We start from the raw sequence: 18,644 nt of genomic DNA, 5'->3' as shown, positions 1-18,644 counted from the left end.
GGTCGACAGTGTCAAAGGCCTTGCTGAAGTCCAGAAAGACTACATCCACGGCGACACCTGCATCCAATGCTTTTGTGACCTGATCGTAAAAGGCAATCAGGTTGGTCTGACATGACCTGCCCCTAATGAAACCGTGCTGGTTGCCCTTGAATATCATCCCCGATGCCGGTCCATCACAGATGTGCTCCTTGATGATCTTCTCAAAGAGTTTCCCCAGGATTGAGGTAAGACTGACGGGCCTATAGTTGCCCGGGTCCTCCCTCCCTTTTTTAAAGATGGGGACCACATTGGCTATCTTCCAATCATCTGGCACCTGGCCCGAGCACCACGAGTGCTCATAAAGCCATGCCAAGGTCCCTGGAGGTCCAGTGTCCAGGAGGTCCGGTGCAAGAAGGCTTGATCTCCCTGACCCAGCAGGTGAATGTCTGTTTGCTTGGGATTGGGGGGAGGGCACTCAAACTCATGGCGCTTTATGTAAAGCACCATAAGTTAGAGCAGGGGTCTGTCTGAGCCCTGTGAGACAGAATTGATTTGTATGTACATTGATTTGCATACATGTCTGGTTGTGAGAGGTTGAGAGATCTGGATCTCTTCATCCTATACAAAAGACAGCTGAGGGGTGACCTTGTGGCCCCCTATAAATTTATCAGGGGAGGACAGCAGGGAATTGGGGATGTGCTATTTACCAGAGCGCCCCAGGGAGTAACTAGGAATAATGGGTGCAAACTAGTGGAGAGTAGATTTAGGTTAGACATTAGGAAGACATTTTTTACAATAAGGGTGGCCAGAGTCTGGAATGGGCTTCCAAGAGAGGTGGTGCTGACACCTAACCTGGAGGTCTTCAAGAGGAGGCTTGACAATCACCTGGCTGGGGTTGTCTAACCTCAGTCCTCTTTCCTGCCAGCGGCAAGGGGTAGGACACGATGATCCATTGGGTCCCTTCCAACTCTATAATCTATGAATCTGTGAATCTATGCCATTGTATTTAACAAACATTTTTAGGTAAGAAATTGGCCTAAAAAAGTTGTCATAAACATTTCCATTAGGGCTTTGCGAAGCAGGCTGTATTCGATTCAGATTCGGGGGACAATGATTTGATTAGTTGATTTGGATCACTGTCCCAATTTGATTCGGCTGAATCCAAATCTTCAGATTTGATGCCGTTTCGGAGAATCAGCGATTTGGCCATAGACACAGCTTTAAATGTTTTTTCTACATATCTCAAAGTACCAGGCATGGCTCGTGAATCCTGAGATGGTGGGGCAGATGGAGCATCCCACAGGAGCATGGGGGTATCCCCCACCCACCTCCCTCAGCTCAGTGATTGGCCACAGGGGACCCCGGGTGCCCCCCCAGACCCAGGAGGCATCAGTTACCAAGCCAGGGGGAAAGGGGGGTCCCCCGTGCTCTCCGTGGCGGACTCAGAAGTGGACTGGAAGAGCCTGTGGTCCACTTCTGGGCCCACCACTGAGCATGCTGGGGACCCCCTGCGCTCCCATGGGACGCTCCATCCTCCCCACCATCTCAGCATTCACGAACTGCCTGGTACCTTGAGGTATGTAGAAAAAACATTTAAAACTGTGTCTATGGCCAAATCCTCAAATCTCTCTGAATCGATTCGGAGGTTCTGATTCGATTTGGAGAGATTCTAAATGGTCTCCTGATTCGATTCAGACTCAAACATTCAGCCACCGAATCAGGCCAAATCTCTGCTGAATCAAATCAGCAACTGAAGCTTCATATAGCCCTAATTTCCATACACAGATTCAAGTTCTATTAGAGTTCTTGTAAAGAGGCAGGCTAGATCTAAGGATCTAAAAGCCTCCTCCAATACTGAACTTGAGGACTTGAACTTTCTTTCTTGAGCCAATCTTCTATTTGAAGCTTTCTAATCTTTTATACAATTAAGGATTTTATTAGTTCTATAATGTTGTAAGTGATAGAGGTGCACCGATACATCAGTCCATATCATATTGGCACCAATAAAAGGAAAATTGGCATTATCAGCAATCTTTTTTTTTGGCTGATGTGGCCAGTAATGTTGCTGATAAATGCTGTGTGCATGTGCATAGCCACAGCACGCATGCGGCCAGCCTGGTAGCTTGGAGAGGAGCCTCCGTCTGGTAAGTCTGGTGGTTGTGGGGGAAGGAGCAGGGAGAAAGAAGAGGTGTGTGGGGAAGTAGATCAAGGACCCCGTTGTGAGGGAGGGAGTGGGGCTGGAGCAGGGGCAGGCACTGCCCAGCCGGGGTAAGGCAGGGTGCAGGAAGGAGCCATGAGTAGCTCATCTGGGCAGCGAAGGGCAGGATGGGGGGGCTCCTGCCACTGCACGCACCCCTGGGGGAATTGAATGATGGCGGGGTGCCCCCAGGATCTGTGCATGGGGCGAGGGCGGGCTGCCACTGTGGGCTGGGGGTAGTGCCAGGCTCTTCCCAGCAGGGAGGTTGGGCCAGGACTGCACTCGGGGCAGATGGGGGCCAGCCCCCTCTCCCAGCACCACCACTATCCGGCCCAAGTGCAGCCCCGCCACAACCCCCCACCAGGAAGAGCCCAGTGCCACCCCAGCACCAGCCTGCCCTTGCCCTGTGTATAGATCTGGGGGCACATGCCCCCTATGCCTCCCCCAGGGGTGCATACAATGGCAGGAGCTGCCCCCCCTTTCCCTCTGGTGTCCTCCAGATGAGCTGCAGCTCAGTCCTGCACCCTGCCCTGCCCCAGCGGGGCAGCCCCTGTCCCAGCCCCAGCCCCAGCCCCACTCCCTCCCTCACCACTGGTGCCTTGATCTGCCCCCACTCCACACTCCTTCCCTCCCTCCACTCCTTCCCCTTCAACAGACTTACCAGCCGGACTCTGCTGTCCAAGCTGCCAGGCTGCATACCAGCAACTGGATTGGTACTGGCCAATATGGCTCATCGGCCACCAGTATCAGTCCAAAAAATCTTTATTGGTGCACTCCTAGTAAGTGATCATGAAATAAACTGATTAGTCTGCTTACAGAAATGTGGATAAGCTGTATGCTCATATGTCATTCTCTCCTTGCTTTTTTTCCTGGCAGCTTTGGATGCTTTCCAGTTCATTAGAAATTGTCTTTCCATGTCTTTTATTTCTTTCCCATCAAGAGATTCTGACAAAGAAAAGGGAATATTCATTTCTGTAACAAAATAAGCCAACTAAAAGGTTAAATCATTATAATTATATACATATATATATATATATACACATACATATATATATATATGCACACATACACACACACGCATATAGCTACATACGTATAAACACACACATACACATACATACATATACACACACACATACATACATATACACATGCATATTTATCTTACATATACTAATTATACATTGGCTTTCAACAGTAATTATTTTCATTTTGGTTGAGTTTGTTAGGAAAAAAGGTCAAGTGATATATCTTGAAATGTTTTTAAACGAGTTGCATGCACAACAAGGCACTTTTCAAATGCATGGGAAAAAGACTATCAAGTATTTGCAGTTTTCCAGAAGAATGTTTGACATCTAATTAAGACATGATACTGATTGTAGGAGGTTTTAAAAAGAGAACACATGTTTATACAGAATACACACATACACACGTATGGGCATAAAATGTTTAAAATAGGGTCTAAAGTCTGTCTGCTTTACCCATCCAGTAGTCCCATTAACCTTATTGTGCAAAGAAAGAAAGCAGAGTTTTGCTTTTTATCATTAACTTCACTCTGTCATGCAGTAGGCCAACATTTGTTCTAGCATGCCTGGGTTCCATCCATGTTCCCTAGTCATACCAAATTAAATACCTCATTTGGCTACAGCTGAGTTTAAACCATTCATAAGAACTGTTTTGAAACTCAATTATTTTTCTGGTGTTCATAGGTTCTTTGTTTCTCCGTTAATCTCCATCTAAAATTTAGTACTCTGAGCTAGAGAACAACTAGTACTTCTAATATTGGGGAAAGGGACCCTATCCCTCTGTCTACAGAAGTATTTTTTTTGTTTCATTTGCAGAATACATTCTTTTTGTGGACAGGAGATTAATCAAGCTGATTTCTCCAATGCAAAGATCACCTTCAATAATTACAAATGTGAACTGTGTTCATGTAAAGTTAGGGCTGACAGTCTGGCAGTGCATATCAGTAACCTGCAGGCAAAACAAGAAAGTTTTATCTGTCCCCAAAACAAGCATTACTTAAAAGAAATACCAAATATTAAAGTATTAAAATGCATGTTTCAGGTTCCCAAACAGCCCTGACCCTACCCTACAGTAATTCTAGAGGGGGAAAAGTGAAAGACAAATCCACTTGAAAATCATTTTCACCCAACTGGGACACAAACACAAAAAATGTAAATGATTATTGTGGGGTTATATCACAGTTTCACTAGCTTTTATGTTACAAAATGTACAGGTTTCACAGTAATTGAAAACAATCAAGCCATTATAAGCAATAGGGTTTTTATAAATGATTACAGGGGTGTAGGTTGTAGCCATGTTGGTCTAAAGACATAGGCAGACAAGGTTCTTTGTGTGAATCTGATATCTTTTATTAGACCAACTTAAACAGTTGGAAAACAATTATTAATATGCTTAATAATTGTTTTCCAACTATTTAAGTTGGTCTAATAAAAGATATCAGATTCACCCAAAGAACCTTATAAATGATTATTCAGTTTGAATCTTTAAAAGCTAATCATTTGGCATTAATGTTGATACTATTACGTGTGCTGAGAGAAGTTCCACTGTAATTCAAGGATAGCTAATGTGCCATTTTTAAAGTCAGAAGTGCTCTACAATCTTTATTTTTACCTAGAGTTTGTGATTGCACTATAATCCTGTCCCTATATTTTGGTTTGTGGCAAACAGGATTCCCCTTAAGATCCAGTAGGCATAGCTTGGTCCATTTATTCAATACAAATTCCAAATCCTGCAATTAAACAAAGAAAACAACAACATAATTATTTCTTTGTCTGGAGACTAGAGGTAACAATTCAATAACAGTAATACATGTTGTTCAGTTAGGGGTAAGCCTGCAAAGAATCCTTTATGGGACTTCTTATACAGTACTTGTAAAATGAAATATAAGTGTTACAGAACTGGGACTTATAGCACTGTTTGAAAGCATCACAACATTTTTACACAAAAGAAATTTAAGATAATGAGAAAAAAGGTTCTCCTTCCAGGATATAACAATGCCACTTGTAGACAATTACCACTGTCATCATACTTCCAATGGACTGACACTGGCAAAAAAAAAGAAAAAAGGAAAACAAGAAAAATGTCTTTAGTAAGTAATACATGCATTTGTCCCATACTGAACTGACATAGATGAAAAGGAACCATAAAAAACCCTTGAAAATATAGCTTGACTTTTGTAGGCTTCAGAAATTTATGGGAGAGTGGAAATTTTAAACAAAAATTGATTAAAAATAGACTTACTTTGGCAAACCATACTGAACAATATAATTATTTATTTTACAAGACAAACTAACTCCCTCACATATCTGTGGGTGGCCAGTTATAGTCTTGGCCAAAATACTGAAACTTTTTTAAATACACTTTTCTCTAACCTGGGTTTTTTTCTAGTTAACCAGGGACATTATGACCTACATCTAACTTTTTTTGTCATTCATTCTAATTTATTGTATTTGAAAAAAGACTTAAATCCTATCTACAGGTGTTTAGCAGGTTGTTCTCTTCTATTTAAAGAGCCTACTTTTTAAAATACAAATTTCAAAAACTTTTCAGTGTTAATTTATATAAGTATCCATATATTATGTGGCTGTATGGAGGCTTTGGTGAGGGATCTTAAAGAATGTGTGTGAATGCAAGGGAAGGAGTTGGTAGTGCCAGAACTTGGGTTCTACAGTTATCTTTTTTTTTTTTAACAAACAAGGCTCCAGGGTCCCATGTGCTAGATTGCCCTAACACACTGTCAAGCTGGTATATGGGGTTGCTCTGCAACTGGATCCAGGTGTGCACGGTTAGGCCAGTGCATGACTGGATCTGGCACGTGAGGCTGGGCCTGAACACTGGATCTCAACCACAGACCGATCCTGCACTGGATCCAGCCTGTGGGCTAACCCTGTGTACAGGATCAGGCCCTTGGACTGGCCCCATGCCACTCATCTGGCTCGCAGGACTAAAAGGTTGAGCATCACTGGTTGATAGTTAGCACAAATTGGTAATGAAGTAAAATATTTGCTCATGCAAACTCACGGTGCCTCCTTCATATTCATGTGGAAAAATGAGTAACTATCACCCTGTGATTTGGGTGACACTGGAGGGGAGAGGATTGCCTCTAGAGATCACTCCATTCTCCCTTCAATCTGGGATAATCTCTGTGAATTTTCCTGTAGGTACAAGACTCATGGGTAGAAAATGAGGGAATACAAAAATGGTAGCATAACCCTCTTTTGCCCTTAACAAGAACCCATAAGTATTCTGCAGAAAGGTTAGTATTGACATGTACTTTTTCAGTTTGGACCTCTGAGGACAGTTCTTGTTTATTAGCTGGTGGGGAGCTCAAAACAGTTTCTGGAGCAGCTGTGTGGACAAGAGTGCAGCAGGAAGCCTTAGAGAGGAGAAATGCTATGTGGACACAAAAGACTCTTCTTATGGAATTTCCCAGTCCTACAGGGCAGGTGTCAAACTCCCATGGCCCTCTGGGCTGAATCCTGACTGCAGGGCTCCTCATGGGCTGGATCCAGACTGTGAGGAGCCTCATGGACTGTATCTGGACCACCTCCAGTGGTGGGGCAAGCAGCAGTGGCATTAAACACCACGGGTTTCTGAGCTGCAGGAAATAATGCAGGCATCACTTGCTCCTCCACTGACAACACATTCCAACAGGACTCCATTCACCAGAATTTTGCAGTACACCCTGCCCCTAAATTACCAGCCCTTCCAGGAGTCCCCAGGTTGGCTGATACAGTTCCAGGGGTAGTATCCAATCCACAGGCTATGTGACACCTCTGCTTTAGGGGAACAGTCCAGCAAGGCAAACACTGTCTGTTCTACAACAGTGGAGGCCAACCTATTTGGCAGGCATGCCACAAATCAGCCTTACATCCTCCTCTGATCCTCTTCCTCTGCCTGATACGCTGCTGTGCTCCCTTGTCCCCTCCCTGAACTGTTGCATGCAACACACAGAAGCTGTCTATGCCACTTGTGGCATGTGCACTACAGGTTAGTCACCTCTATTCTAGAACATTAACTTACGAAGACTCAAACAGTTTTTTTCTGAATAATACTGTGATAATATTTTTAACTGATTCAGTGCATCTGCACATATTTACACACATGCTATCTAACTTCAGGGGAAAATAATAATTTGTGTTGAACTTATAAGGAAAGAATGTAATATTGATTTAAGAGTTATTATTATCAGGTATTCTCTTAAAATATTTGACATAGTTTTCAGATTTCATTTTAAATAATTCATTCAATTAATGTAGGACTTTGTAACACAAAACTGTATAATACTTAAAACCATAAAATGTATACAACCTAAGTTTGATAAATGTACACAAAGAGTCCTGTAGTTTTTGTTAGTTGTTCCTCACTTGATAAATGACCCAGAACATGCTCACTCCAGTATATGTTTATCCAAGAGCACACTAATCCTGTGCTGAAATATGATTAGTCTTTCGATACGCTCTAGTTGTTCATTGCCTTCCTGTCTCTAATAAAGTGCTTTCACTTCCCAGCCTTTCAATAAGCTGTACTAAAGGGACCAGACACTTTTCTGGGCAGTCTCTGTTTGATAAATGATCATGTCATGCTATCACTTTGAGGTCTGCTACAAAATACTGAAGAGCAAATTATATTCCATATATAGGGGAGGTGAGTGCCTCAGTAGGCAGCTGTAGTACTGGCAATAACCTTCTTCGCAATTAATGATGGCTATTTAAGAACCAGTATTTGACCGGTGCGCTCCAGTTTTTATTGGAAATGTCTAGCTCAACTGCCCTAACTACATCTACAGACAGCAATTTGTCACCACTCTGACTACCTGTCATAATCTATTTGAGAAAATCTATAATTTTTCTCTTGTTCCTGACTGAACTGTGAAGTGAATGAATTCATCTTTTTTGATATCCTCTGTCATAATCAATATTGGGCAGAGGTTGAATAAATTAAAGACTTTGAAAATACAGATGATTTTATAGGCTTATTCAGTAATATTTTCTATACCAAATATAACACATTTGTATATACACTCTTCCCAAAATAAAGGTTTAACAGAAACAAGTTTCTATAAATTTCTGATCCATAGAAATATTTACAAAAGTATTTTGTAAAAGTCTAATGGAAAGTGTTTTTAAAGCACATAAAGCTTTCCTTCAACATATGCACTCAAATTATAAAAGCATCCCGATAGTATTTTTTAACCTTACTAGAGACAAGAGTGAAAAAGGTAAGCCTACTATTTCATTGCTCAGGCTGAGAGAAATTAAAGAGTTAAACAGGCCACAAAAACAGAATAATGATAAACGGTATGTTAAAAGTACACTGTTTAAGTCAATCTATTTTATTTAAAAAAAATGAAGTTAAAACCATTGTACTACATCCCCACTGCTGTTTTTGTGACTCCATACTTACATTTTTCCATTTAAAAATATTTTTCCTCTCTTGTTGTGTGAGAACATTTATTAAGAAAGGAAAACTGACCAATTAACAAACCACCTACGGGAAAGAGCAAGACTGGTAAAATACAATACAAACAACTAGACATAAAGTAGCTTTTCTCTGATCTCTTTCAGTTATAGGAATATTAGGTATAACTTGCTATAACAGTAGATTAGACAATTTTCAGGTAGAAATTTGAGTTTTAAATCAAAGGTGTCCTTTATATTGTATTTAGTTGGTTTCAGGGAGCTGGATATAAAACAAGTATATGAGAATTGTTACAACCATAAAATTGGTTGGCAAGAACTGCAGAAAATAGTCTACATCTTCACTGTTCAGTTGCTTTTAGGGCAGTTCAGATCTTATCCACACATCTAAAACGGGATCATCTCCCTTGATGTCTGTTAATTATATTGACAATTCCCTTAATTATATGAGTTAATTGGCCCAATTCGCAATTATCCTGAGATAATGGTCATCAGGAATGGAAGCTGAAGGGGGGGTGGGAAAGGCAGGTTTACTGTGACAGCGTAACAATCTCAAATGAAAATGTTTATGCTAAAAGAGAAAGAAAATGGATATAGATATACTAGATAAGCCTCATACAAACATGAGAGAGGCATATAAGGTGACTTATATCCCCAGGCTGTGTTATTCCTGTCACTATTCAGTCTCACCTAGAAACCTCGATGGCTATCTAGATATTCCACCTCTCCTCTGCCTGCTATTTCTCCCAACTGCAGTCTTTGAAGCTTTCCAAATTTATGTTAGGGCTAGTACTATTATAATCTATTTGAATAATTTAAATAAAAATAATAGTAACCAGTACATATTTACTACTGAAACCTTAAAGTCAAACCACGTAACTGCTGGAAGTCACCAACTAATTAAGAAGAATCAGATATTAAAGTACTAACCCAGCTTGTGCTGTGGATGCTGTGAAAATATTTTTTTCATTTCAGTTTATTCAACTTAGTTCAGTTCAATAATTAGGTAATTCAAAGTTGAGAAATTGACTGGAGTTGAAAAAAAGCATCTAAGCAAAAACAGAAATGCAGCATTCACCATAACAGTAAATTAGAAAATTTGAAAATTAATCCAAGTAAAAGTACATTAAGCTATTTAAACCAACACCCAAAATTAACTTATGGCACACAGTTTGAATCCAGCCTGCAGAGCTCCCCATGGGTCCAGAAATGTGGTGGCTGTGGAGTGGTGGCAGTGTTAATCAGTGCAGCTCTGATGGCAATTAATGCTACCATCACTCCCCCACCGCCAAATTTCTAGACCCAAGGGGAATCTCAATAGTGTAACTGGGATAGAGGGGGATGGGGAAGAAAGAGGCAACCAGGAAAGCAACTACTGTCTTTGTGGACAGTAGCAAAATAATCACTGCAGTTACAGCACCACTGCTTCCTTGTGTGTCGTGGCTGCCTCAGGCAGAGAGCTGACCCCTGTGCTTCTGGGGAGTTCCAAGGGCCTCACGGGCCAGCATGCAAGGCTAGTCCGTGGGTACAATCCAGTCATGGGTTGACCCTGCACACTGGACCCAGCCTGTAGACCAGCCCCGTGTGCTAAATGTGGCAACTGGCTGACCCTGTGCACCAGCCTGACTCAGCCCCTTCAACTGGCCTGTGGAGCTGAATAGTTTGGGTACCATGGTTTAAATAAATGTTCACAGACAGGGTGTGGCCTACTGGTTAGACCCCCCCCAGCCCCCCTAATTTAATGTAAAGACTACAGACATCAACATATTTAAGAGTTACCAACATATATGAAACACACACACTATAAGAAAATAATATATAACTAAAAATACTTTAATCAAGGTTCCTGTTTACTGGCTTAAATTATTATTGTTAAAGTCAGAAATCTATATTAATCCACCCTGATATTTATTACAGCTTTTAAAATTAGGCTTTGTTCTAAATACAAATGGCCTAAGCCAGTGTTTTCCAAACCTTTGATACACAGGCACCTTTTTCTGAATTAAAATTGGTAGCACACTTCACTCTTTCACCCAAAAAGGCATATAGATTCATTAAAAAAATTAAACACATTTCATTCCCAGTGCTGAGATGTACTGTTAAACAATAACTCCATAACTTTTCTTAATTTCAAGGAACCCCAGTTGAAAATCAATGAGATTGACCCAAGTTCAGAAAAGGTACAGGCAAGGGGCCTGGGACTAAAAAACTTGAGAATCATTGACCTCTAACTACAATTCATTCCATCCAGAAAGAGCACACACCAACTGCAGATGCTTCTTCAGCCTGACGAAGAGTTCTTAAACCCAAAAGCTTGCTAATAATTTTTTTCCCCCAACTATTTGAACTGGTCTAATAAAAGATATCAAATTTACCAAAAGAACCTTGTCTGCCTATTAAACTATACATGCAATGTGTACGTGTACTTATTTATTTATAGTGTTCTTCTCTGATACTTCCTGCCTGTATTATTTTAGAAATTATAAAACCTGAGCACACTATCCAGTTTCAATCTCATTGTTGATTACTGTTAACACGAGACAAGATACTGCTTAAATTTTCCATGTTCTTTTTAATATTAGTTGGGTAAAAATGTCACATCGTTTAGAAATAATGAAGTAAATCCCACTTGCTCCTTCTGATAAGATAAATTCTACCATAAAAATATGGGGCTGGTAACTTACATAATATATTTGATTTAAATGATACTCGTTACTGAAAGGAAGAAGTATAAACACATTCAAAGCACCACTTTATCTTATTACTGAAACACCTTAATGATTGTTACTAAATAAGGACACTTGTGCATGCAGCCATTAAGGAAGTTCTTCTCCAAAAGCGTGTATCCTTAATGAAAGAAATTCACCAGCTATGTTCATATCTGATGCTTCTTAAAATGATACTGTAAAAGTAATCAGAAAGAAAATAAGTGGTATAACACTAAAATCAGAAGAATGGTTGAGGTACCAGTAGCCTGATATGATATTCAATGATACCAAATGCTGAATAGGAATAGGGAGTTATGACTTTAATACACTGATGGCACGCAGCCTTTCATCCTGGGTCCAATTCAAAATCCACCAAACCAAACAGAAAAATTCCCATGTTTCAATCACCTTATGATCAGGCTCCTTAATTAGGCACACAATTAATTAATAGAATAAATTAAGTTTCACTTGAGTATTTAAATTCATTCACAATAATGTTAAATCAAAATAACCATATTCAATTCACACTAAATAACAAACGCCTTCAATTAATACCTGTATAAGGTGAAGTTGGTTGTCAACTGCTATAAGATGGGAAATATTTTGCAGAACTGCTAGCTCTTGCAATTCATCTATATTGTTATTACTGATATTCAACACTGACAACGATTTCTGGAAGAGAAAGAAGGGGGGAAGTAACAATTATTTCTTCATACTGAAAAATGCAATAGTAAGTTCTTTCCCAAAATTTTACCATCAGGTTCACGAAGTGAATTTCACAAAGTTTGATTATAACATGTAAATGCAAATCTCCACGACTGTTTTATAGTCTACATAATATTTTATGCTGAATCTGCATCTGCTCTTTTTTTAATCGAAGAACTTACAGGGTGTCTTTACACATGCTCTGTCTGGGGTGTGTGTGTTGGGAGGGGGGCCGTTTTAATTAGAGTGGCTCTCTTTAATTAGAGTGGCTAATGATAGCACCAGCAGCATCTCCTGTATTCAGCATCCTGTGCTTCAAAGCTCGTTACCATTTTGAAATGTGGGGACACTGAATACACATGATGCCGAGGCGCTGGAGTGTGCTAATTAGAATGCTCCAGCAGACTTGATTAATTGAGTCTGCTCTGATGTTTTCAAATTAGAATGAAGCAGAGCAGGTATCAGGCACGTATATAGGTGCCCAATGATTCCTCAAAAGAGTGCAACTTTGGTCAGGAAGTCAACAGTGTTATATCACTATTGTTTACATTATTTTTGATACCCATATGATTTTTTCACCTGAACGTTTCAATGCTTTACAAAGTTGTGTAAATTTCATTAAATTTCTAAAGAACTGCGTTACACAGAGGAAAAAGACATAAATCCATTGTTTGGTTACACAAAGGAAAAAGACACATAAATCCACCAGGTCACCAAAACGTGGGTTCCAAAGCAAGGACCAAGGCAAAAGGGCTATGCATATAAAAAAAAAAGAGGTATGTATATAAAAGATTTGCAATAATAGTCTGAAAGGAAGGCAGCATAATCCAGTGGTTAAAGCAAGACACTCAGGAGTCAGACATGGATTTTAGTTCTGGCTTTGCTATGAATTTGGGGTGTGACCTTGGGTAAATCAGTTCATTTCTTTGTCTGTTCTCCACCTGGAAACCAGTATGCCATTTTCCCTGGTCCTTGCTTTCCAACACACTTTTTGGTGACCTTTTTGGTTAATCAAACAATAGATATGTATGACTTTTGCCTTTATGTAACATGTGATTCTTTGGAAAATTAAGAATGGGGTAGTTTGTAAAGGAAAACTCTTACAGAATACCTACAATGATTCTTGCATTCTAACTCAAAACTAAGTACTTCAGATATTTATCTCAGTTAGGAAAGTATTTTCTGTAGGTAAACATAAAAAGAACAAAGGAGTGTTTTATACGAACACAGAAAAAAACAGCACCTTGAACCAACACATTCAAAATCTAGGCCAGATACAGAATTATAAATTGAACAATATTTGCTTCAGTGGTATGGATTTGGAAGCCCAAACCCTTTCTAGAACTTGATTCGGGGCAGTGAGATCAACATTTCAGGAAGAAATTTTACCACCACTGTCTTGTAACACAGACATGGAAAAAAAACAAACTTCCCAAACAAGTGGTCCATAGATGATTGTTGGTACTCCTTGGAGAGATGGCTAGTCATGTATTTTTGGCCCTTGTCCTCATTTTCTAACCATGAGAAACAAGAACAGATGAGAGAGGGAAACAAGATGAAAAGCAAAAATAGAAAGTACGACTGGATTGTACAAGGATGACAAAACATTCATCATTCTAAAAATGGCTAAAAATTAATACATTTTTTCTACATGTAAAAAAACTGAACTTCCACAAGGATGCTAGCTATTCTAAGCCTTATAAATAGGGTAGGATATAAAGCTAAATAAATAAAATAAATAATGATCCAAATGAGAGGTGGGTCCATCATCAAATTTTACTGCAAGAAAGAACATATGTAACATGTAGAACCAGTCAACGACTAGTGGGTCTGAGCCAGAAAAATTCAAAATGCATCAGAATGAGTTACCACATTGAACGAAGAAATATTTGTATACTGTCTCTTCACTTCCACAAAAATGCTTTTGTAGAAAGGCTCCTTTTAAATAAGGGAAGGTAATAAATAAGATTCATATGGCACAAGGAATACACCTTGGATGGCTTTCCTCTCACACTGCTAAATGCTTATGCAGCTAATCAGACCACATATACATTAACTAGAACAGAAGCATCCACTTTTATTTTCTAATTATATGTGCATTTATTATCTATCCTATCCCACTGAAACATGGAATCAACACTTACTCACTGCCTAGAAAGCACACAAACTGAACCTTTCAGATTCAGGGATGAACTGAACACCTGAGGCAATGTTTGTCAGGGCACATGAGTAAACAGAGATTCTATCATATAAACATATGACTATATAAACCAACCATCTATTTTTTACTTAAAATTAATATGTTAGTCACAAATTACAAAGACAGGCCAGTATCAGTATGCAGTATCCTAAAAATAGTTACTTTCAGATAGCAAAGCCTGGGGAAAGCTGTTACAGAAAGATCTAATGCTCCTGATTCATACCTAGAAAATAGTCTATTGTGACATTTTACTGTGCACTGCCAGGAGAAATGGGCAAAGTAAACTAATAATCTGAATCTTCACTAACGCTAAAAATATTCTGGTGAACAAGTTACTGAAGTATCCATACAGGAAATCAAATTACAGATGATTTATCCTCAGCTCTTCAGAAGTAAAGTTTTGAAACGATAGTTGCTCATTTTTTAAAAATTTAGATCTTTTATTTCTTTCATTGTTATCTTCCCCAAGATATTGTACAAAGGTTAAACGAAAGCAGTGACTTGATTTTTCTTTCATTTTCACTATAAATGTCATGCCTTGAGTAGGCACTGTGAGTATAACTCCGCCCCACAAGGTCAGGGTCCCCCAACTTGTCTGCCACGACTTGTTTGTTATGTAAAGAAGGAGGGGGTTCAGTGGTGTTCTCTTTCACTATAGACCCGAAGACGGGGTACTTGCAGGTGTGCTGCGGTGTTCCTCGGGGCTCCGCCTCCCCTACACCCTGTCCACTAGCCAACCGCTCGGGTATTCAGATCTTCGCCCCGACAATGTCAGCCCCTTGACTATGGGGTCTGGTGTTGACTTTGATAATCTGGCCCGCCGCTGGGATGTTGATAAGCCTAGAGTGTCTGGCATCCTCCCTGAAAGAGACACCACTTGAATGCTTTAAATGTTGAGGGGCTGGGAACTGCCCGTCCCCAGCCTGGTGCCCGACACTGCTCCTGCTCTTTTGCCGCAGGGCAGTACCTCTCGTGCCACCACAGCCAGCACCTGGAGTCTCTGCCTGGCTGGCGCACTCCCAGCGGACTTCCTCCCCACTGCTGGCTTCTGGCGGGGTTTTTAAATTCCCTGCAGCGGTGGCGCCAGCTGCTGCAATCAGCTGGCCACTGCCCCACCTGGGAAGCAGCCGCTTGAAGAGCCGGCAAAACGCCAGCTCGTGCAATTCTTGCCCATGAGTTTCCTGGGGTGTGGGTGGCTCTCCTTTCCCCTTTGGGAATGCTGGGGCTTGCCTGTGGGGGTTTCTCACCACCACAATAAATTATTTTTTGGGAATTGGGGAAGCTACAAAGCCGTGTGTACCAGAAGTGCAAGGAATTCGAACTGCATTTCATACACTAAAGAAACTGGTCATTCTTTCATAAGGATTTTTTTCCATAATCCCAAACTCAGCTGGTAGCTGTTTTATTAGATCTATGTATGACTCCTGGAAAAGTTTGCAAGCTCAGAATGAGACATGAATGACTGATTTCTCTGCACTAAGTTTCCTGATTCACCCTTTTTCAACTTATTGACCTTTTTTTTTTTTTTTTTGTTAAACTCAAAGACTGTACCTACTACGTGAGGCAAACCACCTCCACAGGTAGATGAGAAAATGAAACACTCCAGTTCAGCATTAAAATGGAGCCCTTATAAATGACAAAAAGGAAATTCAGAAAGTATCAAACCTTCCACACTAAATCCCTTCACAATTTTAATACAAGTCTCCTGTCAACTGCCTGTCAGAAAACTCAAATAGGTGCTTACTGCAAGGGAATGAAGGGTTCTTGGATCAAATAAGAGCTTTTCTCCAAGGGATAGCTGTTGGCTTTCAACATGCAGTTCTCTCAATTCTTCTAGCTTATCCAAGCCCTCTATTAGAGTGATGCAATTGCCCCCCAGATACCTATAGCAAACAACATGAATGGGACTTAATTTGACACAATTTGAGGGTAAAACACAATACCAATCTACTCTCAGTTCGCAAAACAAGAATAAATTCTTTATAGCACTACCAAACAATATTATTTAATAAGTTAAAACACAGTAAATGTACATAAATAGCCTTGCATGAGACTACACTATTTACAGACTAATAAATATAAATCCATTTTACACGTTCTGTTATTCTATAGGTAATAATATTATTAAAGTGTCCAGACAAAGGACTGTTTTTAGTGGATTATAATGTTAAACTTACTCTAATACCCATCACATAATGGTACACAAGATCACAAAAGGCTTGAATGGAAATATAAAACTACAAGTGCATTTGTGATTTGAGTAACAAATTTAGCATCATGATGAGAAAAAGACCTTAATGATTAATTATTAAATATTAACATAAGTCTAAATTATTTCCTATTCTTAAAAATAAAATTATTCTCACTTACAGTTTCTCAAGTTTTTTCAGTGATATGAGGTTCTCTACACGTGAAATACAGTTGTTCTGCAGATACAGATGTTTTAGATTTGAAGCAAAGTCCAAATTATGTATTTGCCTAATTTGGTTGTCATACAAATACAGGACATTAAGATTTCTACACAAAGAGAGATCACCCTGAAAGGAAAAAAAGAAAACAAGGAATACTAAATGCAGCTCCTTAATCATCAGCTTCTGAAATCTGGCGAATACTTTTGCATTAAATTCAGTTCTGCCTTAGGATTTAACTGTAAATTTTCACATTTGACAAACACTTTAAATTTAAAAAAATCTGCCTCAAAGAAACTGCAGTCCACTTCAACATCTCAATAACATAAGAGAAAACAATTTCATGGGAATTAAAACATAAAAATGATGGATTACACAAAAACTTAAATTTCTATGTATTTTAGTGTACTTTATTCAGATTACACCAAAATCTGAAGTTTTCTTTTACAGTATTTTTAAGCAAATTGAAATATAGAAATTCCATGAGCATACTTGAAATATTTTTAAGTATCTAGTATTGTAATATATAAATATCCAATCCTGCAACTAAATCTATCTGGACAGATACCTGCACCTGTGTTGGGTATCACTGTCATCTGAGAATACCAGACTTTGCCTACATTAATCTGGCTCTAAGGCTTAATGTTTTCACTATTGAAAATAATGTTTTTTCTAGGTGTTTTTAAAATAAATTCCTGAAATCCTTGTATTTAGCTACTCATGATCTAGCAATTTCAACACATGTTCAGTATTTTGAGCTCATCAGGCCTACCCTTGGTCCTAATTAAATCAATTACAAAGTTCAAAGGCAACAGACTGGACTCAGGTTGCACTCTTTAAAGTGCTGCATGTTATGTTAAAAACTGAAGGAGGCAATTTAACTCACTAACAAACATTCTAATCTGTACATTTTCGGTAGCCACAGGACTGATCCAAATCTGTTTGCATCATTACCTTTACATGACCTATGCCCCATTCCTTCTCTTTCTCTAAAATAGAGGGAATTTGCAAAGATTCTGCTATGAGTTAACTCCTCTGTAAGATTCCCAACAGAGGAAAAAATAAATCTGTTAAATAATGAAATTAGTGCTGTATTTTAAGAATATCTACTATCATTATTACTTCGCTATACATCATGAAAAATCTGAGCTGCAGGTTCATGATTTTTCTCCCTTCCTTAATAACTGTTTCATTAACACATATATAAACGCTTGTATTGCAACATCAAACCAATATTCCTGACCTGGATTAGGCCACAATGTAAACAAGTTGTGCTTTTATAATCTAAACCATTTAAGAATATGGTTGGATTTTGGTATGGGTAGAGTGCTATCAAAGCTGTCGAGCACTAGCACTACATTATCAAAAGCCTCAAAGTCCTACTCCACTAACTTCTACAATTATTTATAAATAGGTAAAATTATAATTTTTCATTGTTCTCTCAGCATCCATTCAGGTGATTTTGCTATGATAGTTACTGGAACAATTTCAATGACATACAGAAGGCTCATTTTAATATATATGTCACTTTTTAAATGTAAAAGTAGTTCTCCAGCTGAAAGCCTGACATGGATAATACTCTGTCCCCAGGATCACTGTGAGAGTGAGGGCAAATATCAAGCCAAAAGAGGAAAATAAATAATAAATAAATAATTGCTTGTATACAGTTTTATCTTTTATTATTAACAACAAAATTAATTGGCACATCAACACATCTGTCCATTGCTTCAGATAACGGTATAGGTTTTATTTCCATACTTCAAAACTTTCACTGACTTTCTGTATTGAAAAAAAAAGCAAAACTCATGGATCAGGTCAATGTTGAAGCCCTCTTGTTGATGAAAGGGAATTATGAAATTCAAGGTGTGTGAATATATGGAAGAATTACAAGTACAAGCCTTTGCTATAATCTTATTTTGTATATTCCATGTATCTGTAAGTTAAAAATCTATTTTACAGGATGCCAAATACAAGTTGGCTCTCCCACAGTTTCAATATTTT

At 39.1% G+C, this 18,644-nt stretch overlaps 1 protein-coding gene across 2 annotated transcripts in view; it reads right to left on the bottom strand.

The window, feature by feature from the left end:
• PPP1R42 (protein phosphatase 1 regulatory subunit 42) overlaps positions 1-18,644 on the bottom strand; it is a 57,025-nt gene that overhangs the window by 36,072 nt on the left and 2,309 nt on the right. The window contains exons 3-7 of one of the 2 annotated variants that reach the window (XM_014522328.2): positions 16,606-16,772; positions 15,980-16,118; positions 11,886-12,002; positions 4,814-4,931; positions 2,993-3,121 (exon numbers count right to left, since the gene is read on the bottom strand). In XM_014522328.2, coding sequence (XP_014377814.1) covers positions 2,993-3,121; positions 4,814-4,931; positions 11,886-12,002; positions 15,980-16,118; positions 16,606-16,772 — 670 coding nt within the window. Of the gene's footprint in view, positions 1-2,992; positions 3,149-4,813; positions 4,932-11,885; positions 12,003-15,979; positions 16,119-16,605; positions 16,773-18,644 lie in introns of both variants that reach the window. The other variant, XM_025210246.1, reaches the window with a different exon arrangement.

This window comes from Alligator sinensis, unplaced genomic scaffold, assembly GCF_000455745.1.
Source record: "Alligator sinensis unplaced genomic scaffold, ASM45574v1 scaffold1102_1, whole genome shotgun sequence".
Taxonomy (NCBI): domain Eukaryota; kingdom Metazoa; phylum Chordata; order Crocodylia; family Alligatoridae; genus Alligator; species Alligator sinensis.
This window is presented reverse-complemented; position numbering and strand designations above follow the sequence as displayed.